The sequence below is a fragment of the Scylla paramamosain genome, chromosome 31 (assembly GCF_035594125.1).
Source record: "Scylla paramamosain isolate STU-SP2022 chromosome 31, ASM3559412v1, whole genome shotgun sequence".
Taxonomy (NCBI): domain Eukaryota; kingdom Metazoa; phylum Arthropoda; class Malacostraca; order Decapoda; family Portunidae; genus Scylla; species Scylla paramamosain.
In genome coordinates this window covers 11,588,817-11,613,899 of record NC_087181.1, presented here as the reverse complement: position 1 = coordinate 11,613,899, position 25,083 = coordinate 11,588,817, and the positions used below count along the sequence as shown (strand labels likewise).

Below are 25,083 nucleotides of genomic sequence, written 5' to 3'. Positions count from 1 at the left end.
GATTACCGTGGAGCGAATATCGCGGAGCGAGTACCGTGAATCGATTACCGTGGAGCGAATATCGTGGAGCGAGTACCGTGGACCGAGTATCGTGGATCGAATATCGTGGAGCGAGTACCGTGAATCGATTACCGTGGCACATTGACGACGTACCGACGCACCGAGTACCGTGGAACACTACCGATTCATGACGTATCGACGAACTGAACACCGAGGAACGCTAGCGGAACCTAACGCTGGGGCTGTGGACGAAAAGCCCAACGAACCGAGAACCGAGGATAACTAGCGGAGATTACGACGGAGCGGTAGAGCGGTTACCAACTCAGCAGCGGTTCATCCACGCACGTCGCATAGACCCAAGCAGCGAATGAACAACCGAACTATGAAGGAAACTTTACCGGTGGACTAAGTACTGGAGACAGCGACCAGCGGACCAGGAAAACAACGGAGGATGGTCAGGTGGAAAAGACAACATTATTTTGAAAGTGGAAGGAGTAAAGATTGATGTGGAGGACTAACTGGTTCTGACACTACCGGGAGGGCGCCGTGCTGTCCTCTCCCTCTGCCTCGCGTTACCAGGAAAGACTAGAGTAGACATTACCGGGAAGCGAGTGAGTGAGAGAGAGTTCAAATGAGAGAGTGAGTTCAAATGAGAGAGTGAGTTCGAATAAGAGTGAGTTCGAGTGAGAGAGTAAGTTCGAGTGAGGGAATGAGTTCAAGTGAAAGAGTGAGGCGAACGAGAGTGATTTCGAGTGAGAGAGTGAGTTCGAGTGAGAGTGAGTTCGATGACAGTGAGAGTAAATTCGAGAGTGAAAGTGAGTTAGTGAGAGTGAGAGAATGAGAACGAGTGTGAGTGAGTGTGAGTTCGAGTGAGAGTGAGTGAGAGTGAGTGAGAGTGAGAGGGTGAGTGAGTGAGTTAGACTGAGAGCGTGAGTGAGTGAGGCGGAGTGAGAGTTCGAGTGAAAGAGTGAGTTGAAGGAATAGAGTGACTTGGAGTGAGAGTGAGTGATAGTGAGTGAGAGTGAAGAATGAGTTCGAGTGAGAGTGAGAGAATGAGTTCAAGAGAAAAAGTGAGTTTAAGTGAAAATTCGAGAGAGAGAGAGAGAGAGAGAGAGAGAGAGAGAGAGAGAGAGAGAGAGAGAGAGAGAGAGAGAGAGAATTATATCAATATATGAACTGTTATTCTTCTTCTTCGTCTTATTATTATTATTATTTTCATTATCATTATTCTTTTTTTTCTTCTTCTTATTATTAACATCATTATTATTATTATCATCGTCACCATCATCATCATCATTACCATAAATGAAGAAAAGATGTTCTTTCAACCATTATTTCTGTGAACTGACTCAGTACAGTAAATAAATGTAACAAATATATTGATGAGCAATAAATATAATAAACTATAAACCTAACATTGTTATTAACACCTTCTACTGGCCCGTTCTCTGAGAGAGACAGAGAGAGAGAGAGAGAGAGAGAGAGAGAGAGAGAGAGAGAGAGAGAGAGAGAGAGAGAGAGAGAGAGAGAGAGAGAGAGATTTCCAATCTTACCACACACTCAGCCCCGATGGTTTCGGTGGTGTTGCGACCTACGTTAATAACAACATCTCCAGCGTTCTCATTAGTGACTACTGTTTGTGCAATGATAACACACAACAACCAAGTCAGTAATGCACAACAACCAAGTCAGTAATGCACAACAACCAAACAAAGAACACGCCGCATGAAATTTCAAATGCATTTAACGACTATTTCTCAAACACTGACCCTGAACTTGCACACAAACTGCCTCCCTCACAAACCTTCCACAACTCATACCTTCGCGGTGACTCCCTACACTCTATGGTGACACCCATTACAGCAAATCATGTTATAATTAGAATAATATCAGCTCTCAAAAACAAACAAGGTCACATACAAAAAATATCAGTTGCTGTTATAAAAGAAAACAAAGATTTATTTGCCAAACCACTCACACTTCTGTTCAACCAATCAGTCAACACAGGAACCTTCCCTGACAATCTGAAACTTAGTAAAATCATCCCCATTTATAAATCAGGTAGTAAAACAGATGTATCAAACTACAGACCCATCTCTATTTTACCTAATTTTTCAAAGATATTCAAATCATTAATCAAAAACCATTTAATATTTTTTTCTAAACAAGATGAAAATTTTAAATAATGGACAATTTGGTTTCAGACCAGGCTTCAGCACTTTCGATGCCATAAATACCTTTACGTCTGACCTTCATACAACACTGAAGTTGAGTTATATCAATATATAATCACTGAGTTATATCAATATATGGACTGTTATTCTTCTTATTATTATTAATTATTATTATAATTATTATTATCATTATTATTATTATTATTATCATCATCATCATCATCATCATCATCAGCAGCAGCAGCAGCAGCAGCAGCAGCAGCAGCAGCATTACCGTAAAAGAAGAAAAAAGATGTACTTTCATCCATTATTTGTGTGAACTGACTCACACAGTGAGTCAGTTCACTGAGTCAGTGAACTGACTCAGTAAATAAATGTAATAAATATATTGATGAGCAATAAATGTAATAAACTATAAACCTGACATTGTTATTAAGACCTTCTACTGGTCCGTTCTCTAAGAGAGAGAGAGAGAGAGAGAGAGAGAGAGAGAGAGAGAGAGAGAGAGAGAGAGAGAGAGAGAGAGAGAGAGAGAATGCCAAGTGACCCTGAAAACGGGAAACCAAACATGCCTGTCTTAATCCCAGATGCTTCACACCAGCGTGCCCAGACAGGTGTCAGGTGGTTTTGTCTCCGGTGGCTTGCCGTCAAGATATTCCACCACGGTAAGGAAAAACTTATCATAACGGATTAAAAAGGGTTTAAAGTTTTCAAAAGGCTTATAAAGTTAACAAAGTGACTCACAAAGATTTTACAAAGGGTTCAGTGTAAGTTAATGAGATTTTCAAGGGTGTTTTCATGATTCTAGTTAAAGTTGAACGGGGAAGAATCCTTTAGAAATTATTGCACAGGGTTTACAAAGAATACAGTGTAAGTTCATAAAACTTTCAACGGTGTTTTAATGATTCTAGTAACAGTTAAACGGGGAGAAAATGATTTACAATACATCAGCAAAGGGATTATAGTTTACAAAAGAATTACAAATGATCAGCAAAGGGATTATTGTTTACAGAAGGATTACAAAGAGCTTACAAAACGATTAGACTTCATAAACAGCTTTACAGTAGTTTCCCTTCACCTGTTTCCTCTCCCTTTACCTCCATTACTCTGGTCATCCCTCCCTCTGCCTCCTCCAGACTGCACTGGTAAGTCACGGACGGTCGCTGCCCCTCATATACAGCGGACAGTTACGGTAATAGGTATAATTGGCTCAATTGATACAATAACTACAACCCATATGATATTTATGGCCGCTAAGGTACAGGTAAGGAGCGATGTGAAAACAGGACGAAAGGTTGTTGTGCGGAAGATTGCGTTGAGGGACAGTGATGTGGAAAGAGGAATAAAAAGAAAAGAAACGAAAACACCTCAGGATGAAATTAGAAAGAAGGGAAATAGAGAGAGAGGCTGAACTGAGGGATGAAGATGAGAAATAGAAAGAGAATAGGTTGAAGAATGAAGAAAAGGAGAAATTGAGAGAAAGAATGGGTTGAGGAATGATAAAAAAAAATGAGGAAGAGAAAGAAAAAAGAGACTTGGGTTGAGATGCGCTGATCTGAAAGAATAAGAAGAATGAAAAGAAGATAAAGAAAGAGAAAGGGAAAGGAAAAGCTATGGAAAATAAAAAAAACAAAGGAAAAGTGTTATGTATGTTGAAAAATTATTAAAGTCTATATTCATTAATTGTTAAGCTTTATTTTTTGTTTCCTTGTTTGTTTTGTTTGTTTGTTTTTAGCGCATGTGTTTGTTATTTTCTCCCGAAATGTTTCTTTGTTAATGTACCGTTAAATAATTTAGTTTTTTAATAGTTATCTGTTAATATATCTAATTGTTTCAATTTTATTTACATCATTTCTTATCAGAAACTTCCTTTATCGAATTATATATATTTGTTATGTCAGTGTCTGTGTGTGTATGTGTGTGTGTGTGTGTGTGTGTGTGTGTGTGTGTGTGTGTGTGTGTGTGTTCTCCATGCCTAGGGACACACACACACACACACACACACACACACACACACACTGATAACACAGCGCCCTACTGGTCAGCTACATTCAGGTCCAAGGTAATTTTTCGACTGCACCTTTGACCGGCCGTCACTGGCAGCACGAGAGGGGAGACTGCCGCGATCAGCTTATCCACCTCATACAGACTGTTCCACCTACAACAACTAACCTCTTCCACCTCACAATTACTGCTTCACCTCACACAGACTTCTCCACCTTACAAAAACTACTAAACATCACAAAAAACTAAGTACCCTTTACCCACGTCCCTCTCTTTTTTCCCTGTCTACCACCCCCTTCCAGTGTATTAAAGGGGAGGCAGTCACTGGGTACTGGGGCGGATGGTACTTGGGTCATACATGTCGCAAGTCAGATGATCCTGAAGACAGATCGGCCTGAGTGCAAATAAGGACGTTTAGTGCTCGAGACTCTTGGCACTCAAGCCATTTGGTCTTCAAAATGTCTCTAGACTCAAACGTCTGGACTACAGGCTTCGTGAAGGCAGCATGTGGATCCGCACACACTAACATAACATTCAACAAACCATACATCTACTCATTCAACCACATCCACCCATCCACTCAACCAACCCCCAGTCCACTTACCTACTCCGCCATCCAACCACTGACTCCCATCGATCCATCCATCCATTCATCCACTTACAATCTGCACACCCACCAATCCCCTCCAACTCATCCATCCACCCACTTATCCAAACAACCATTCACCCTTTCATCCACCTACCCACCCACTGACCCGCCCATTCACCCTTCCATCCACAGACCTACATACAAACCATTTATCCACCCATACATCTATGCCATCATCCACTCACTCACCCTCCCATGTTCATATCAGTCCATCCATCCATCTATTTATCCACACACCAATGCATCTACCCATCCACATATTCCTTCATACACACATCCACTGACTTACCCATCCATTTATTCACTCAATGAGCCCAATATCCATCCACGCACTAGTTCACCAACCCATCAGTTCACGCATTCATCCACCCACTCACTCATCCACCTACCCATTCACTTATCCATCACCTATACATCCACACATCAATTCAAACATCCACAAATAAATCAATCCAGCCATGTAACTACCCACCCCGATCCACCCATCCATACATCCACCCACTCGCACATCTATCCTTCATCCACTTAGAGAGAGAGAGAGAGAGAGAGAGAGAGAGAGAGAGAGAGAGAGAGAGAGAGAGAAGGGTAGGCAGGAAAGAATGTCTCGGTCTCACTCTGGGTCTTGATGTGTTCGTGGTGGGTGCTCTGAACTGGGACCAAACCTTCATTTCATTTAAATCTTATTTGATGCAATTTTTAAGAGTTATTTATCTATTTTCGTGGTTAATTCTTGCTTTCCTTAACGCACGAATCTGAAAACACCCGGAAGTTTTGCAAAATATTGATGTACGGACAGTGAAGGAGGCAGGGAAAATGTTCGTCTCGGCCATTATATTTACATACCGTAATTCATTTTGAAAATTGCGAGAAGAAAGAACACCACATGTTCTGACTTGCCATATATACTTTAACTTTTACCATAAGTATAAAAATATTTCTAGACGCAGAAATATTATAGAACATTCCAAAAAATTATACCTTTTACAAACGGCATCACAAAAAGGTCATACTATCAAGAAAGAAAACAGCCAGACTCGATTCTATTACATACCCTGAATACCAAAAATTTTTACTTTCCAGATAATACTTAATTTAAACACTGCGTACTGTAGGTTATACATACAAGCATTAATATTTACAATAGTTACCTCTTGAAAATATCTCTTTCGTTTTCTCGTAAGGAATAGAGGAGAAAATTTGTTATTAAATGGCTAACTTTTGTGTATTGCTTTTAACTTCTACGGAAAAAGAAGAAGAAGAAGAAGAAGAAGGAGGAGTTTCTTGAAGGAATAGAAAATAAATAAATACATAAATAAAAATAACAACAAATTTAACATTTAAAAACTCTTTAACCTTTGACATGAGGACAAAACACGTGGACAAAAGGAGGTCGGAAGATAGGAAGACAGCTGGGAAGACAAGAAGACAAAGTACGAATACAGGAGGGGACAGGGAGGCACAGAGGGGACTGGAGGACAAAAAATGAAAACAGGAAGATAAAGATAACAGAAAGGGACAAAATGGGGACACGGAAAAACAACATATGAAGACAGGAAGACAGGAGTGAATGGGAGAGGACAGAAAGTGACAGAGAACAGAACAGAGAGACAAGAAACGAAGATAAGAGGACAGGAGACAGAAACACGAAATCAAAAGAACAAAAGCGAAGACAAGAGACAGAGAGATTAGTAAGAAGCGAAAAAGAAGACAGGAAAGGCACAAATAAGAGACGCAGGACAGGAGATGAAAGGGACAGAGACGGAGTCAGTAAGGGAGGGGAAGGGACAATAGACAGCGGGGAATGAGTGTTGCCAGGCTGGCGGGTTTCTCGCTAAATGTGGCGAATTTTTATTTTCACTAGCGAAAAAAATTAACGCTGGTTGGCTGGCGTTTTTTTTTTTTTTTTTTCTTTGGCGAATTTTGTCATGCTTGATAATTTTATAGCGTGATTTGTGCCTCCAGTGTATTACAAATTGTCCTTACTGTCAAAATGGTCTTCGAGGTCAAGGTTGCTAAAACAAGTAGTTCCCTGGGAAGTGTTCAGAAGAATATTGTTATTCGCACTCAGCTGACAATGATCGCAATTTTCGCACTCGTTGCTAATGATGATCCTTGACGTCCCTCAGCCTGAGTCAGGGTCGCTCCCTGGCCGGAGACCGCCCCCCACCTCTTCCCTATTTCATCCATGTGTCCCCCATCTTTCTACGTCTCCCTTCCCTTTCCCTCTACTTGCCCTTGCTCACGTGAGGTCAAAAGGGTGTAGGATATTGCCTGAAACTTACAAGTGATTTCTGTGCAGTATGCTCATTCAGTATTGTTTTATCTTATGTTAATTCTAGAAAAAAAATATATAATGCTCTGGACTATTAAAAACTCTGCGTATGATGCCTTAATGTTATCTGATGGTTTGTGGCGGAAAAAGCAAACTGGTCTGGCGGGAATTTCCGGATTTCGTGGAGGGATGTGGGGGGATTGGCAGTCCCCGACCTGGCAACTCAGTCAGGGGAAGTAAGGGACTCAGGGGTGGGGAGGGAAGGGTACTGTTGTCAAGCACGTATTTTCGCATCAAGGGGGAGGGGAAGGGCGCTGGAAGGGAGTGAACCTGCCCTAGGGATGCAGGTGGTGGAGAGGAAGAAAGCAAGGACACACACACACACACACACACACACACGGGTAGATACAGTAAGTAGTAAAGTTTGTGAAAAGTACACAGAAAAATGTTGGTAAGGAAGGGAGGAAGAGAGGAATGAATACAGGAGAAACAGAATGGAAGTAAAAGAGTAAACATAAGTTAAAATATTAATGAAGAGAGAAGAAAAGGAAGGAAGTAAGGAAATATGGATGAACGAGATTAAAAAAAAAAAGTAAAGTAAAAAAATAAAAAGTATATGAATAAGTAGCACAGAAGCAAGCAAGACCTTGTTTCGGTGCATTACAACCAGCCGCCCACTTACTCGCTTCCAATATTGATTGTAATGATACGAGGAAAACTTGTTGGCTTAGGTGACAGTCTTCTTTATCTTATTCCTTCTTCTCTCCTCTTGTGTGTTTGTGTTGGATTAGGTTAGTGTGTTCGGTTGGGTTGGGTTGGGTTTGTGTTGGGTTTGGTTGAGTTTCGCTAGGTTTGGTTTGGTTTGGTTAGGTTAAGTTAGACGAGGTTAGGCTGAGTCAAATTTGGTTTGGTTTGATCAGGTTAAGTTAGACGAGATTAGGCTGAGTCAAATTTGGTTTAGTTAGATTAGCTCTTTTAAGAGAATAGCTTAGTTGTTTCAAGGGTGTTTTCATGATCCTAGTGATAGTTAAATATATATATATATATATATATATATATATATATATATATATATATATATATATATATATATATATATATATATATATATATATATATATATATATATATATATATATATATTTAAAACAATATATTTAAAACGTTGAGCATTTCTTCACAGTATATTATTATAATCTATAATAATTTATAATTGCACAGTACTGTGCACAGTAGTTCCCACCAGACTGTTCCTCACCTCAGTCATAACCTTCACAAATTGCTTCACAGCTCAAAACAACCTGAAACAAAGTTCAAACACTCCTTTTTGTTTCATTCAGTCTCTAAAGAACTGTGAAGCAGCACCATAAAGCAGTAAAAAGTTTAGTTCAAAACAAGCTGAAGCTTCATTCAGTCTCAAAATCACTGTAAAGCAGTAAAGGCTGTGTGTGTGTGTGTGTGTGTGTGTGTGTGTGTGTGTGAAGCTTCACTCAGTCTCAAAACCACTGTAAAGCAGTGCCATATGACTACTGAATTTTTGCCCGCAGCAACCAATTAAAATTTAAACCACGAATTATAAACAAAAAAAAAAAAAAATATGGCGCGAAATATAAGGAAAAGTGCGGTATATTCAAAAGATTAATGAATTTTTCGTTCAAAACGTCCTAGTTTGGTGGCCAATGGCCAAAACGTCCGTGGCCAAAACGCCCTTGGCCAAAACGTTCTTGGCCAAAACGTCCTTGGCCAAAAGGTCCTTGGCCAAAACGTCCTTGGCCAAAACGTTCTTGGCCAAAACGTCCGTGGCCAAAACGTCCTTGGCCAGAACGTCCGTGGCCAAAACGTCCTTGGCCAAAACGTTCTTGGCCAAAACGTCCGTGGCCAAAACGTCCTTGGCCAAAACGTTCTTGGCCAAAACGTCCGTGGCCAAAACGTCCTTAGCCAAAACGTCCTTGGCCAAAACGTTCTTGGCCAAAACGTCCGTGGCCAAACCGTCCGTGGCCAAAACGTCCGTGGCCAAAACGTCCTTGGCCAAAACGTCCTTGGCCAAAACGTCCGTGGCCAAAACGTCCTTGGCCAAAACGTTCTTGGCCAAAACGTTCTTGGCCAAAACGTCCGTGGCCAAACCGTCCGTGGCCAAAACGTCCAACACTCGGAAAAGTGCAGGGTGGTATCATGAGCGTAGGAGTGGATAGGACATCTAAGTCTAGTAAAAATTAATGGTACTTTCGAGGATGATTTCATGATTATGATATTAATTTACCAAGGACCTTTCATTATCAGTTAGGAAAAAAATAAATGATTAAGTAAAAAAAAAAACATGAAAACACAACTTATCTTTTCAGTTTCGCAAAAAAATAAATATTACGACACAACAAAGCAAATTCAAAACACTAACAACTATACATTACCAATAAGAAAAAATAAATAAGAAAAAAAACACAGAAACAACTAAAATCTCTTTCAGCTTTACAAAAAGTCACCCTTAAAAAAGAACAAAGCAAATTCACACACCACGCAGGGCCGGTCAAAGCACTGCACACAACACCGCATTCCTCCCTGAACCAAAGGAGGCACAACAGCACCTAACACCAAGCAACAAAAGTAATACTATCCGTTGCACTCAACACGTAAAGTAGGAAAATTTTTACTTGACCAGCCGACCATTATCACGTGTCCACGCTACGCAGGTAACGTAGAAATAGGAAAGAAATGTTGAAAGCAAATTTTACCCTAAGGTGAAGCTGCAGACGATGAGCTCACCAACCAAAACATGTACAGAGGAAGGCGAAATCTGTCCCTTTCCTTAAGACTCACAACGCAGAGGTAACTTAGAGAATATCAACTGTGTGGCGTACTGGAGGCCGTAGGAGGACAGTGGTATAACAGAGGTATATAAGGAAGGGAAAGGTTTGGGTCACTCTCTCAGCAAGCACGTGAGGACAGGACAAGAAGCACAATGAGTCGCCTGATTGTTGTGTTGTCTGTGGTGATGGTGGTGGTGGTGCTGAGCGAGCTGGTGACAGGCGCGCCCTCTGGTGAGGAGAGAGAGAGAGAGAGAGAGAGAGAGAGAGAGAGAGAGAGAGAGAGAGAGAGAGAGAGAGAGAGAGAGAGAGAGAGAGAGAGAGAGAGAATGCGAAGTGACCTTGAAAGCGGTAAACCAAACCTTCCTGTCTTAATTCCAGATGCTTCACACCAGCATGATGCAATGTATGTGCCCGATTTTGTCATCGATGGCTTGCCGTCCAGATATCCCACTACGGTAAGGAGAAACTCGTCACAAGGGATTACAAAGGGGTTAAAGTTTTCAAAAGGCTTACAAAGTTTACAAAGTGACTGAAAAAGGTTTTACAAAGGGTTCAGTGTAAGTGCATGGGACTTTCAAGGGTGTTTTTTCTTAATTCTAACAATAGTTAAACGGTGAAGAATTCTTTAGAAATTATTGCAAAGGGTTCACAAAGGGTACAGTATAAGTTCATGAGACTTTCAAGGGTATTTTCATGATTATGTTAACAGTTTAACGGGGAGAAAAATAATTAACATTTTAATTTACAAAAGAATTACAAATGATCAGCAAAGGGATTATTGTTTACAGAAGGATTACAAAGAGCTTACAAAACTATTTGACTTCATAAACAGCTTTACAGTAGTTTCCCTTCACCTATTTCCTCTCCCTTTACTTCCGTTACTCATGCCGTCCCTCCCTTTGCCTCCTCCAGGGTGCACTGACAAGTCACGGAGGATCACGGCCACTCATATACAGTGGAAACCATTACGTTAATAGGTATAATTGGTACAATGGATACAATAACTACAACCCATATCAAACTTATGGCAGCTACGGTAATAGATATAATTGGCAAGGTGGATACGGTAACTACAACCCATATCATACTTATGGCCGCTAAGGTACAGGTAAGGTGTGATGTGAAAACAGGACGAAAGGTTGTTGTGCGGAAGATTGCGTTGAGGTACAGTGATGTGGAAAGACCAATGAAAAGAGGAGAAACGGAAAGACCTTTGGTTAAAACTAGGAAAGGAATGACAAGATGGAAAATAGAGACAGAGAAAATAAGAAAGAAGAGAAATAAAGAGAATGGGTTGCAGAATGAAAAAAAAAAGAAATTGAGAGAGAGAATGGATTAAGGAATGAAAAAAAAATAGGAAAAGGAAGAAAAATAGACTTGGTTGGATTGAAATGCAGTGATGTGAAAGAATTAGAAGAATGAAAAGAAGATAAGAAAGAAAGGTAAAGGAAAAATTATAAAAAAAAAAATGTAAAGAAACGGAAGGAAATTAAATGAAAAGATATGTAAGTAGAAAAAAAGAAAGAAAGAGAAAGAAAAGAAAAGTGTAATGTTAGTTGAAAGATTATTAAAGTCTTGACTCTTTAAATGTTAAGCTTTATTTTTTGTTTCCTTGTTTGTTTGTTTTTAGTGTGTGTTTGTTATTTTTTCTAACGAATGTTTCTTTGTTAATGTACCGTTAAATAATTTAGTTTTTTAATAAAGTTATATGTTAATCTATCTAATTATTTGTTTTACTTGCATCATTTATTACCAGCAAGTTTCTTTATCGAATTATATATATTTGGTATGTGTGTGTGTGTGTGTGTGTGTGTGTGTGTGTGTTCTTCATGCCTAGGGACACACACACACACACACACACACACACACACACACACTGATAACACAGCGCCCTACTGGTCAGCTACAGTCAGGTTCAAGGTAATTTTTCGACTGCACCTTTGACCGGCCGTCACTGGCAGCACGAGAGGGGAGACTGCCGCGATCAGCTTATCCACCTCATACAGACTGTTCCACCTACAACAACTAACCTCTTCCACCTCACAATTACTGCTTCACCTCACACAGACTTCTCCACCTTACAAAAACTACTAAACATCACAAAAAAACTAAGTACCCTTTACCCACGTCCCTCTCTTTTTTCCCTGTCTACCACCCCCTTCCAGTGTATTAAAGGGGAGGCAGTCACTGGGTACTGGGGCGGATGGTACTTGGGTCATCCATGTCGCAAGTCAGATGATCCTGAAGACAGATCGGCCTGAGTGCAAATAAGGACGTTTAGTGCTCGAGACTCTTGGCACTCAAGCCATTTGGTCTTCAAAATGTCTCTAGACTCAAACGTCTGGACTACAGGCTTCGTGAAGGCAGCATGTGGATCCGCACACACTAACATAACATTCAACAAACCATACATCTACTCATTCAACCACATCCACCCATCCACTCAACCAACCCCCAGTCCACTTACCTACTCCGCCATCCAACCACTGACTCCCATCGATCCATCCATCCATTCATCCACTTACAATCTGCACACCCACCAATCCCCTCCAACTCATCCATCCACCCACTTATCCAAACAACCATTCACCCTTTCATCCACCTACCCACCCACTGACCCGCCCATTCACCCTTCCATCCACAGACCTACATACAAACCATTTATCCACCCATACATCTATGCCATCATCCACTCACTCACCCTCCCATGTTCATATCAGTCCATCCATCCATCTATTTATCCACACACCAATGCATCTACCCATCCACATATTCCTTCATACATACATCCACTGACTTACCCATCCATTTATTCACTCAATGAGCCAAATATCCATCCACGCACTAATTCACCAACCCACCAGTTCACGCATCCATCCACCCATTCACTCATCCACCTACCCATTCACTTATCCATCACCTATACATCCACACATCAATTCAAACATCCACAAATAAATCAATCCAGCCATGTAACTACCCACCCCGATCCACCCATCCATACATCCACCCACTCGCACATCTATCCTTCATCCACTTAGAGAGAGAGAGAGAGAGAGAGAGAGAGAGAGAGAGAGAGAGAAGGGTAGGCAGGAAAGAATGTCTCGGTCTCACTCTGGGTCTTGATGTGTTCGTGGTGGGTGCTCTGAACTGGGACCAAACCTTCATTTCATTTAAATCTTATTTGATGCAATTTTTAAGAGTTATTTATCTATTTTCGTGGTTAATTCTTGCTTTCCTTTACGTACGAATCCGAAAACACCCGGAAGTTTTGCAAAATATTGATGTACGGACAGTGAAGGAGGCAGGGAAAATGTTCGTCTCGGCCATTATATTTACATACCGTAATTCATTTTGAAAATCGCGAGAAGAAAGAACACCACATGTTCTGACTTGCCATATATACTTTAACTTTTACCATAAGTATAAAAATATTTCTAGACGCAGAAATATTATAGAACATTCCAAAAAATTATACCTTTTACAAACGGCATCACAAAAAGGTCATACTATCAAGAAAGAAAACAGCCAGACTCGATTCTATTACATACCTTGAATACCAAAAATTTTTACTTTCCAGATAATACTTAATTTAAACACTGCGTACTGTAGGTTATACATACAAGCATTAATATTTACAATAGTTACCTCTTGAAAATATCTCTTTCGTTTTCTCGTAAGGAATAGAGGAGAAAATTTGTTATTAAATGGCTAACTTTTGTGTATTGCTTTTAACTTCTACGGAAAAAGAAGAAGAAGAAGAAGAAGAAGGAGGAGGAGGAGTTTCTTGAAGGAATAGAAAATAAATAAATACATAAATAAAAATAACAACAAATTTAACATTTAAAAACTCTTTAACCTTTGACATGAGGACAAAACACGTGGACAAAAGGAGGTCGGAAGATAGGAAGACAGCTGGGAAGACAAGAAGACAAAGTACGAATACAGGAGGGGACAGGGAGGCACAGAGGGGACTGGAGGACAAAAAATGAAAACAGGAAGATAAAGATAACAGAAAGGGACAAAATGGGGACACGGAAAAACAACATATGAAGACAGGAAGACAGGAGTGAATGGGAGAGGACAGAAAGTGACAGAGAACAGAACAGAGAGACAAGAAACGAAGATAAGAGGACAGGAGACAGAAACACGAAATCAAAAGAACAAAAGCGAAGACAAGAGACAGAGAGATTAGTAAGAAGCGAAAAAGAAGACAGGAAAGGCACAAATAAGAGACGCAGGACAGGAGATGAAAGGGACAGAGACGGAGTCAGTAAGGGAGGGGAAGGGACAATAGACAGCGGGGAAGGAGTGTTGCCAGGCTGGCGGGTTTCTCGCTAAATGTGGCGAATTTTTATTTTCACTAGCGAAAAAAATTAACGCTGGTTGGCTGGCGTTTTTTTGTTCTTTTTTCTTTGGCGAATTTTGTCATGCTTGATAATTTTATAGCGTGATTTGTGCCTCCAGTGTATTACAAATTGTCCTTACTGTCAAAATGGTCTTCGAGGTCAAGGTTGCTAAAACAAGTAGTTCCCTGGGAAGTGTTCAGAAGAATATTGTTGTTCGCACTCAGCTGACAATGATCGCAATTTTCGCACTCGTTGCTAATGATGATCCTTGACGTCCCTCAGCCTGAGTCAGGGTCGCTCCCTGGCCGGAGACCGCCCCCCACCTCTTCCCCATTTCATCCATGTGTCCCCCATCTTTCTACGTCTCCCTTCCCTTTCCCTCTACTTGCCCTTGCTCACGTGAGGTCAAAAGGGTGTAGGATATTGCCTGAAAGTTACAAGTGATTTCTGTGCAGTATGCTCATTCAGTATTGTTTTATCTTATGTTAATTCTAGAAAAAAAATATATAATGCTCTGGACTATTAAAAACACTGCGTATGATGCCTTAATGTTATCTAATGGTTTGTGGCGGAAAAAGCAAACTGGTCTGGCGGGAATTTCCGGATTTCGTGGAGGGATGTGGGGGGATTGGCAGTCCCCGACCTGGCAACTCAGTCAGGGGAAGTAAGGGACTCAGGGGTGGGGAGGGAAGGGTACTGTTGTCAAGCACGTATTTTCGCATCAAGGGGGAGGGGAAGGGCGCTGGAAGGGAGTGAACCTGCCCTAAGGATGCAGGTGGTGGAGAGGAAGAAAGCACGGACACACACACACACACGGGTAGATACAGTAAGTAGTGAAGTTTGTGAAAGTACACAGAAAAATGTTGGTAAGAAAGGGAGGAAGAGAGGAATGAATACAGGAAAAACAGAATGGAAGTAAAAGAGTAAACATAAGTTAAAATATTAATGAAGAGAGAAGAAAAGGAAGGAAGTAAGGAAATATGGATGAACGAGATTAAAAAAAAAAAAGTAAAGTAAAAAAATAAAAAGTATATGAATAAGTAGCACAGAAGCAAGCAAGACCTTGTTTCGGTGCATTACAACCAGCCGCCCACTTACTCGCTTCGAATATTGATTGTAATGATACGAGGAAAACTTGTTGGCTTAGGTGACAGTCTTCTTTATCTTATTCCTTCTTCTCTCCTCTTGTGTGTTTGTGTTGGATTAGGTTAGTGTGTTCGGTTGGGTTGGGTTGGGTTTGTGTTGGGTTTGGTTGAGTTTCGCTAGGTTTGGTTTGGTTTGGTTAGGTTAAGTTAGACGAGGTTAGGCTGAGTCAAATTTGGTTTGGTTTGGTCAGGTTAAGTTAGACGAGATTAGGCTGAGTCAAATTTGGTTTAGTTAGATTAGCTCTTTTAAGAGAATAGCTTAGTTGTTTCAAGGGTGTTTTCATGATCCTAGTGATAGTTAAATATATATATATATATATATATATATATATATATATATATATATATATATATATATATATATATATATATATATATATATATATATATATATATATATATATATATATATATATATATATATATATATATATATATATATATATATATTAAAACAATATATTTAAAACGTTGAGCATTTCTTCACAGTATATTATTATAATTTATAATAATTTATAATTGCACAGTACTGTGCACAGTAGTTCCCACCAGACTGTTCCTCACCTCAGTCATAACCTTCACAAACTGCTTCACAGCTCAAAACAACCTGAAACAAAGTTCAAACACTCCTTTTTGTTTCACTCAGTCTCTAAAGAACTGTGAAGCAGCACCATAAAGCAGTAAAAAGTTTAGTTCAAAACAAGCTGAAGCTTCATTCAGTCTCAAAATCACTGTAAAGCAGTAAAGGCTGTGTGTGTGTGTGTGTGTGTGTGTGTGTGTGTGTGTGTGTGTGAAGCTTTACTCAGTCTCAAAACCACTGTAAAGCAGTGCCATATGACTACTGAATTTTTGCCCGCAGCAACCAATTAAAATTTAAACCACGAATTATAAACAAAAAAAAAAAAAAAAATATGGCGCGAAATATAAGGAAAAGTACGGTATATTCAAAAGATAAATGAATTTTTCGTTCAAAACGTCCTAGTTTGGTGGCCAATGGCCAAAACGTCGGTGGCCAAAACGCCCTTGGCCAAAACGTTCTTGGCCAAAACGTCCTTGGCCAAAAGGTCCTTGGCCAAAACGTCCTTGGCCAAAACGTTCTTGGCCAAAACGTCCGTGGCCAAAACGTCCTTGGCCAGAACGTCCGTGGCCAAAACGTCCTTGGCCAAAACGTTCTTGGCCAAAACGTCCGTGGCCAAAACGTCCTTGGCCAAAACGTTCTTGGCCAAAACGTCCGTGGCCAAAACGTCCTTAGCCAAAACGTCCAACACTCGGAAAAGTGCAGGGTGGTATCATGAGCGTAGGAGTGGATAGGACATCTAAGTCTAGTAAAAATTAATGGTACTTTCGAGGATGATTTCATGATTATGATATTAATTTACCAAGGACCCTTCATTATCAGTTAGGAAAAAAATAAATGATTAAGTAAAAAAAAAACATGAAAACACAACTTATCTTTTCAGTTTCGCAAAAAAATAAATATTACGACACAACAAAGCAAATTCAAAACACTAACAACTATACTCGTACATTACCAATAAGAAAAAATAAATAAGAAAAAAAACACAGAAACAACTAAAATCTCTTTCAGCTTTACAAAAAGTCACCCTTAAAAAAGAACAAAGCAAATTCACACACCACGCAGGGCCGGTCAAAGCACTGCACACAACACCGCATTGCTTCCAGAACCAAAGGAGGCACAACAGCACCTAACACCAAGCAACAAAAGTAATACTATCCGTTGCACTCAACACGTAAAGTAGGAAAATTTTTACTTGACCAGCCGACCATTATCACGTGTCCACGCTACGCAGGTAACGTAGAAATAGGAAAGAAATGTTGAAAGCAAATTTTACCCTAAGGTGAAGCTGCAGACGATGAGCTCACCAACCAAAACACGTACAGAGGAAGGCGAAATCTGTCCCTTTCCTTAAGACTCACAACGCAGAGGTAACTTAGAGAATATCAACTGTGTGGCGTACTGGAGGCCGTAGGAGGACAGTGGTATAACAGAGGTATATAAGGAAGGGAAAGGTTTGGGTCACTCTCTCAGCAAGCACGCGAGGACAGGACAAGAAGCACAATGAGTCGCCTGATTGTTGTGTTGTCTGTGGTGATGGTGGTGGTGGTGCTGAGCGAGCTGGTGACAGGCGCGCCCTCTGGTGAGGAGAGAGAGAGAGAGAGAGAGAGAGAGAGAGAGAGAGAGAGAGAGAGAGAGAGAGAGAGAGAGAGAGAGAATGCGAAGTGACCTTGAAAGCGGTAAACCAAACCTTCCTGTCTTAATTCCAGATGCTTCACACCAGCATGATGCAATGTATGTGCCCCAGTTTGTCATCGATGGCTTGCCGTCCAGATATCCCACTACGGTAAGGAGAAACTCGTCACAAGGGATTACAAAGGGGTTAAAGTTTTCAAAAGGCTTACAAAGTTTACAAAGTGACTGAAAAAGGTTTTACAAAGGGTTCAGTGTAAGTGCATGGGACTTTCAAGGGTGTTTTTTCTTAATTCTAACAATAGTTAAACGGTGAAGAATTCTTTAGAAATTATTGCAAAGGGTTCACAAAGGGTACAGTATAAGTTCATGAGACTTTCAAGGGTATTTTCATGATTATGTTAACAGTTTAACGGGGAGAAAAATAATTAACATTTTAATTTACAAAAGAATTACAAATGATCAGCAAAGGGATTATTGTTTACAGAAGGATTACAAAGAGCTTACAAAACTATTTGACTTCATAAACAGCTTTACAGTAGTTTCCCTTCACCTATTTCCTCTCCCTTTACTTCCGTTACTCATGTCGTCCCCCCCTTTGCCTCCTCCAGGGTGCACTGACAAGTCACGGAGGATCGCAGCCACTCATATACAGTGGAAACCATTACGTTAATAGGTATAATTGGCACAATGGATACAATAACTACAACCCATATCAAACTTATGGGCGCTACGGTAATAGATATAATTGGCAAGGTGGATACGGTAACTACAACCCATATCATACTTATGGCCGCTAAGGTACAGGTAAGGTGTGATGTGAAAACAGGACGAAAGGTTGTTGTGCGGAAGATTGCGTTGAGGTACAGTGATGTGGAAAGACCAATGAAAAGAGGAGAAACGGAAAGACCTTTGGTTAAAACTAGGAAAGGAATGACAAGATGGAAAATAGAGAGAAAGAAAATGAGAAGGATGAGTAATAAAGAGAATGGTTTGAAGAATGAAGAAAATAAGAAATTGAGAGAGAGAGAGAGAGAGAGAGAGAGAGAGAGAGAGAGAGAGAGAGAGAGAGAGAGAGAGAGAGAGAGAGAATGGGATGAGGAATGAAAAAAAAACAGGAAAAGGAAGAAAATAGACTTGGTTGGATTGAAATGCAGTGATGTGAAAGAATGAGAAGAATGAAAAGAAGATAAGAAAGAAAGGTAAAAGAAAAATTATAAAAAAAATGTAAAGAAACGGAAGGAAATTAAATGAAAAGATATGTAAGTAGAAAAAAAAATAAAGAGAAAGAAAGGAAAAGTGTAATGTTAGTTGAAAGATTATTAAAGTCTTGACTCTTTAAATGTTAAGCTTTATTTTTTGTTCCCTTGTTTGTTTGTTTTTAGTGTGTGTTTGTTATTTTCTAACGCATGTTTCTTTGTTAATATACCGTTAAATAATTTAGTTTTTTAATAAAGATATATGTTAATCTATCTAATTATTTCAGTTTTATTTGCATGATTTCTTACCAGCAAGGTTCTTTATCAAATTATTTATATTTGGTATGTGTGTGTGTGTGTTGTCATTGACTAGGGACACACACACACACACACACACACACACACACACACACACACTGATAACACAGCGCCCTACTGGTCAGCTACATTCAGGTCCAAGGTAATTTTTCGACTGCACCTTTGACTGGCCGTCACTGGCAGCACGAGAGGGGAGACTGCCGCGATCAGCTTATCCACCTCATACAGACTGTTCCACCTACAATAACTAACCTCTTCCACCTCACAATTGTTGTTTCACCTCACACAGACTTCTCCACCTTACAAAAACTACTAAACATCACAAAAAAACTAAGTACCGTTTACCCACGTCCCTCTCTTTTTTCCCTGTCTACCACCCCCTTCCAGTGTATTAAAGGGGAGGCAGTCACTGGGTACTGGGGCGGATGGTACTTGGGTCATACATGTCGCAAGTCAGATGATCCTGAAGACAGATCGGCCTGAGTGCAAATAAGGACGTTTAGTGCTCGAGACTCTTGGCACTCAAGCCATTTGGTCTTCAAAATGTCTCTAGACTCAAACGTCTGGACTACAGGCTTCGTGAAGGCAGCATGTGGATCCGCACACACTAACATTATATTCAACAAACCATCCATCTACTTATTCAACCACATCCACCCATCCACTCAACCAACTCCCAGTCCACTTACCTACTCCTCCATCCAACCACTGACTCCCATCGATCCACTCACTTACCATCTGCACACCCACCAACCCCTTCCCACACTCATCCATCCACCAACTTGTTAACACAAATATTCACCCTTTCATCCACCTACCCCCCCACTGACCCGCCCATTCACCCTTCTACCCACAGACCTACCTACAACCCATTTATCCATCCACACATAAGAACATACATAAGAAATGAGGGAAGCTGCAAGAAGCCACCAGGCCTACACGTGGCAGTCCCTGTATGAAATATACACACCTGTTTTTCACCTCTCATCCCCATCCATAAATCCGTCTAATCTTCTCTTAAAACTCCTTAATGTCTTAGCACTAACAACTCGATTACTGAGTCCGTTCCATTCATCTACCACTCTCTTTAAGAACCAATTTCTTCCTATCTCTTTTTCTAAATCTAATTTTTTTTAAACTTGAACCCGTTATTTCTTGTTCTGTCCTGGTTACTGATCCTATGAATTTTGCTTATGTCCCCCTTGTTATAACCCTTATACCACTTAAAGACTTCTATCAGGTCCCCTCTCATCCTGTCTCTCCAAAGAATGTAAATTTAACAGCTTCAATCTCGCCTCGTAAGGAATACTCCTCATCCCCTGTATCCTTTTAGTCATTCTCCTTTGTACTGATTCTAATAGACCTATATCCTTCCTGTGTAATGTGGGGACCAGAACTGCACAGCGTAGTGTAGATGAGGTCTGACCAGCGACAAATATAACTTTAATATTACTTCGGACTTTCTACTTTTAACACTCCTAAAAAATAATCTTAATACCCTATTTGTCCTGTTTCTGGCCTCTATGCATTGCTTTCTTAGACGGAGTTCATATATAACTGTAACTCTTAAATCTTTTTCGTACCCTAAGCCTACCAGTTTCGTTGTTTATTGTGTACCTACTGTGTGGGTTTCCTCCACCAAGTACTTTGCATTTGTTGATATTAAACTGTATTTGCCATCTGTCTGTCCATTCGTTCATCCTATCTAAATCTGCCTGCAAGGAGATGGCATCCGATTCCCACCTAATTAATCTACCTATCTTCGTGTAATCCGCAAATTTACTAACATCACTACTAATTGCACTATCCAAGTCATTGATATGTATTAAAAACAGCAATGGCTCTAATACTGATCCCTGTGGCATCCCACTAATTACATGACCCCACTCGGAATTAGAGCCGTTTATTTAATTTCTCTGTCGCCTGTCGCTTAGCCATGACCCTATCCAGCCTAACACCTTCCCATCTATCCCTTGTGGCCTAACCTTTCTCAGGAGCCTCTGATGGGGTACCTTGTCAAACGCTTTATTACAGTCCAGATATAGGATGTCATAACTATCACCATTATCTGCTGCCTCGTACGCTTTACGGTAAAAACTTAAAAAGTTCGTCAGGTAAGACTTCCCCTTCGTGAAGCCATGCTGTGAATGATTTATCAAGTTATGTTTGTCTAAATGCTCCCTAATGTTCTTCGCTATTATTGACTCCATTACTTTACTTACAACAGAAGTTAAGCTGACAGTTCTATAATTAGACGCTAAAGTTTTATCTCCTTTCTTAAAGATGGGTACTACATTAGCCTGCCTCCACATTACTGGTACCTCACCTGACTCAAGTGATTTCCTAAAGACAGAAACTAACGGCTCACTAATAACCTCTTTGCATTCCTTAAGTATTCTGGGATATATTTCATCTGGTCCTGGTGTCTTGAACTTTTTTTAGCCTATCTATCTCCTGTTCCACTATCTCCTTAATTATGGTAATGTCTGTCAGCTTCTCATTCTCATCTGCTCTAAACATCTGTTCACTATTTGGCATATTCTGCATGTTTTCGTGGATGAAGACAGTTAAAAAATACTCATTCAGAATTTTACTAATCTCCTTCACAGAACTAACCAGCTCCCCATCTGCAAAAAATACTCATTCAGAATTTTACTAATCTCCTTCACAGAACTAACCAGCTCCCCATCTGCTGCCTTTAATGGACCTATTGTTTCCTTATTCTTCGTCCTGTATGCCTGATAAAATCCCTTGGGGTCCGTCTTCGCCTGGCTTGCTACCTTTAATTCATAATTGCTTTAAGCTTTCCACGTTAACCTCCTGACTGTTCTCATTCATTATATTGTGGCGTTAAAACCTTTTCCCCTGCCTTTAATCTCTTATATATACTTCTCTTCTGTCTTTGCTTTAGTGTTTTAACCTAACAGTCATCATTTAGGTTCATTTTTCTGTGATCTTATTGCTCTATACAGGATGTTTGCTAACTGTCCTGTATGCAATTTATCTACGAAATATTTATACAACTCATCTACATTTACTTCCCCTAATCCTCTCATCTCGGCCCCTTCCGTCCTCTCCACTCCCTCATGTTGTTGTTTTTTTTTAATATGTATCAATGACTTGGATAGTGGAATTAAAATTAGTAGTGGAATTAGTAGTGATGTTAGTAAATTTGCGGATGACACAAAGATGGGTAGATTAATTAGGTCAGAATCGGATGCTATCGCCTTGCAGGTAGATTTAGATAGGATGAATGAATGGACGGACAGATGACAAATGCAGTTAATAATAATATAATAATAATATCAAGTTTAATTATCAAGAGGCAGCAGACAATACAGTGATAGTCGCTGAAGGGGTCTTGATTTACATGGTATACATATTTACATAGATATATGGTATATATATTTACATGGCAGCAGCTTCACCACTTTTACAGTGTGGACATGATTGAACTGCATACGATATACTTTTTTTTTTTTTGGCAGAAGCTGCACCATTTACATAGCTTCACCACTTTCATAGTGTGGACATGATTGAATTGCATACGATATACATCTTTGGCAGGAGCTTCGCCACAGAATAACAAACACCTACTGGGGGATCGAACATGGGACCTTCCGCCTCCCAGTCAGGAGCGCTACCCGTTACGCCACGGAGTATGTAAGTTTAATATCAACAAGTGCAAAGTAGTTAGCGTAGGTAGAGGAAACCCACACAGTAGGTACACAATAAACAACGAAACTGGTAGATTCAGGGTACGAAAAAGATTTAGGACTTATAGTTAGCTCTCAACTCCGTCTAGGAAAGCAATGCACAGAGGCCAGAAACAGGGCAAATAGGGTATTAGGATTCATTTTCAGGAGTGTTAAAAGTAGAAGTCCCGAAGTAATATTAAAGTTATATTTCGCGCTGGTCAGGCCTCATCTAGACTAAGCTGTGCAGTTCTGGTCCCCACATTAAAGGAAGGATATCAGTCTATTAGAATCAGTACAAAGGAGAATGACTAAAAGGATACAGGGGATGAGGAGTATTCCTTACGAGGCGAGATTGAAGCTGTTAAATTTATATTCTTTAGAGAGGTGTAGGTTAAGAGAGGACCTGATAGAAGTCTTTAAGTGGTATAAGGGTTATAACAAGGGGGACGTAAGCAAAATTCTTAGGATCAGCAGCCAGGACAACAAGAAATAACGGGTTCAAACTTGAAAAATTTAGGTATAAGAAAGAGATAGGAAGAAATTGGTTCTTAAAGAGAGTGGTAGATGAATGGAACAGACTCAGTAATCATGTTGTTAGTGCTAAGACATAAGGGAGCTTTAAGAGATTAGATGGGTTTATGGATGGGGATGACAGGTGGAAATAGGTAGGTATATTTCATACAGGGACTACCACGTGTAAGCCTGGTGGCTTCTTGCAGCTTCCCTTATTTCTTATGTTCTAATTTTCGCCTCTCTCCCTCCTCCGACCTTTGCTAACACTTCTTCCCTCCTCTTGCCCTACACCCTCGCACCTCACCTCACCTCCCTCATCCTGCCTTATCTCTCTCATTTCCGTCCCAGACCTTACCTCACCCTGCATCCGTTGCCAATCAACTCCTTGGAGGTACCTTTTTAATCCCTCAAAGTGTACTTTCCTAAAGTCAGGTATTTTACTATTGTTTTTGCTTCTAAAAGTTTCCTCCCATTTTAATTTGTACTTAATTTCCCAATGGTCACTGTTACCTAGCTGTCCTCCAACCTCTACCTGCGTGACTGCTTCCTCCCTGTTAGTTAGAATGAAATCTAGAACATTGTTCCCCCTTGTGAATTCTATGATTACCTGTTTTGAAAAATAATATCCTGAATTACCTTAAAAAATTCTTCTGCTTCCCTGTTACCCACCATCAGGCTCCAGTCGATATTCCTAAAATTAAAATATCCTATCACACATACCTGACTGTATCTGCCTGCTCTATTTATTTCCTGCCACAGTGAGGTGTGAATTTCGTTTCTATTGTTCGGTTGCATGTACACTACTCCCAGTACTACTGACTGTGATCCTTCCTTAATATCTACACATATCGACTCTGTTTTGCTATCTGTTTTAATTCTGCTGTTAATATAACATTGTAATGTGTCCCTAACGTACAGCGCGACGTCTCCTCCTCTCCTGTTTTCCCTGTCTTTATAGAATAGTGTATAACCATCTATCTTAACCTCTGGATTAAATACTTTCCTTGACATATCTAACGTTTCTGTTAAAGCAATGATATCAAGATTCTCTACGTACGCCATTCCTCTAAGCAAGTCTATTTTATTCAAAATACTTCTACAATTCGTGTAGTAAACACTTAAGCTATTCCTCACCTTCGCTAAGCTAGTTACCCTTCTAGACTGATCTAATTTGTCCTTAATTTCGTCCTCCCAAGTCCTTCCTTGCTCCTGTCCAATCATTCACTCACCCTTCCGTCCTCATATCAGTCCATCCATCCGTCTATTTATCCACACATCAATACATCTACCCATCCACATTTCCCTTCATCCATTTTACTTACTCATCTATCCATCCAGCCAAACATCCATCTACGCACTAATTAATTCACCAACCCATTCACGCATCCATCCACCCACTCATTCATCCACCAACCCATTCACTCACCCATCACCTATACATCCACACAAAATTTCACACATCCACAGTTAAATCAATCCAGCGATGTAGCTACCCACCCCCATGCACCCTCCCATACACCCATCCTCTCGCACATTCATCCTTCATCCACTTAGAGAGAGAGAGAGAGAGAGAGAGAGAGAGAGAGAGAGAGAGAGAGAGAGAGAGAGAGAGAGAGAGAGAGAGAGAGAGAGAGAGAGAGAGAGAGAGAGAGAGAGATATGAATGGATGATAGACAAATGGAGTCCAGGAGACACGCAAAAAAGCAGACAAACCAACAGACAAAAGAAAAAGGCCTCGTACATGTAAAT

At 40.2% G+C, this 25,083-nt stretch overlaps 2 protein-coding genes across 2 annotated transcripts; both read left to right on the top strand.

Moving 5' to 3' along the window:
- The first annotated feature begins 9,998 nt into the window (after nucleotides 1–9,998).
- Nucleotides 9,999–11,627, top strand: LOC135116508 (uncharacterized). The gene is made up of 3 exons (XM_064034021.1): nucleotides 9,999–10,134; nucleotides 10,282–10,358; nucleotides 10,816–11,627. Exons 1-3 carry the CDS (start codon nucleotides 10,056–10,058, stop codon nucleotides 11,002–11,004), a joined length of 345 nt encoding a protein of 114 aa, XP_063890091.1. The 5' UTR covers nucleotides 9,999–10,055; the 3' UTR covers nucleotides 11,005–11,627.
- A 5,798-nt stretch (nucleotides 11,628–17,425) lies between these two features.
- On the top strand, nucleotides 17,426–18,885 carry LOC135116509 (uncharacterized). The gene is made up of 3 exons (XM_064034022.1): nucleotides 17,426–17,556; nucleotides 17,684–17,760; nucleotides 18,218–18,885. The coding sequence occupies exons 1-3, from the start codon at nucleotides 17,478–17,480 to the stop codon at nucleotides 18,404–18,406; spliced, it is 345 nt and encodes a 114-aa protein (XP_063890092.1). The 5' UTR covers nucleotides 17,426–17,477; the 3' UTR covers nucleotides 18,407–18,885.
- Nucleotides 18,886–25,083: the final 6,198 nt, after the last annotated feature.

Excerpts from the sequence above, each read along its gene's own strand:
- LOC135116508 (XM_064034021.1), top strand. The coding sequence starts at position 10,056 with ATGAGTCGCCTGATTGTTGTGTTGTCTGTGGTGATGGTGGTGGTGGTG. Across the intron at positions 10,135-10,281 it reads GGTGACAGGCGCGCCCTCTG|ATGCTTCACACCAGCATGAT; the intron begins GTGAGGAGAGAG and ends TCTTAATTCCAG. Across the intron at positions 10,359-10,815 it reads CGTCCAGATATCCCACTACG|GGTGCACTGACAAGTCACGG; the intron begins GTAAGGAGAAAC and ends TGCCTCCTCCAG.
- LOC135116509 (XM_064034022.1), top strand. The coding sequence starts at position 17,478 with ATGAGTCGCCTGATTGTTGTGTTGTCTGTGGTGATGGTGGTGGTGGTG. Across the intron at positions 17,557-17,683 it reads GGTGACAGGCGCGCCCTCTG|ATGCTTCACACCAGCATGAT; the intron begins GTGAGGAGAGAG and ends TCTTAATTCCAG. Across the intron at positions 17,761-18,217 it reads CGTCCAGATATCCCACTACG|GGTGCACTGACAAGTCACGG; the intron begins GTAAGGAGAAAC and ends TGCCTCCTCCAG.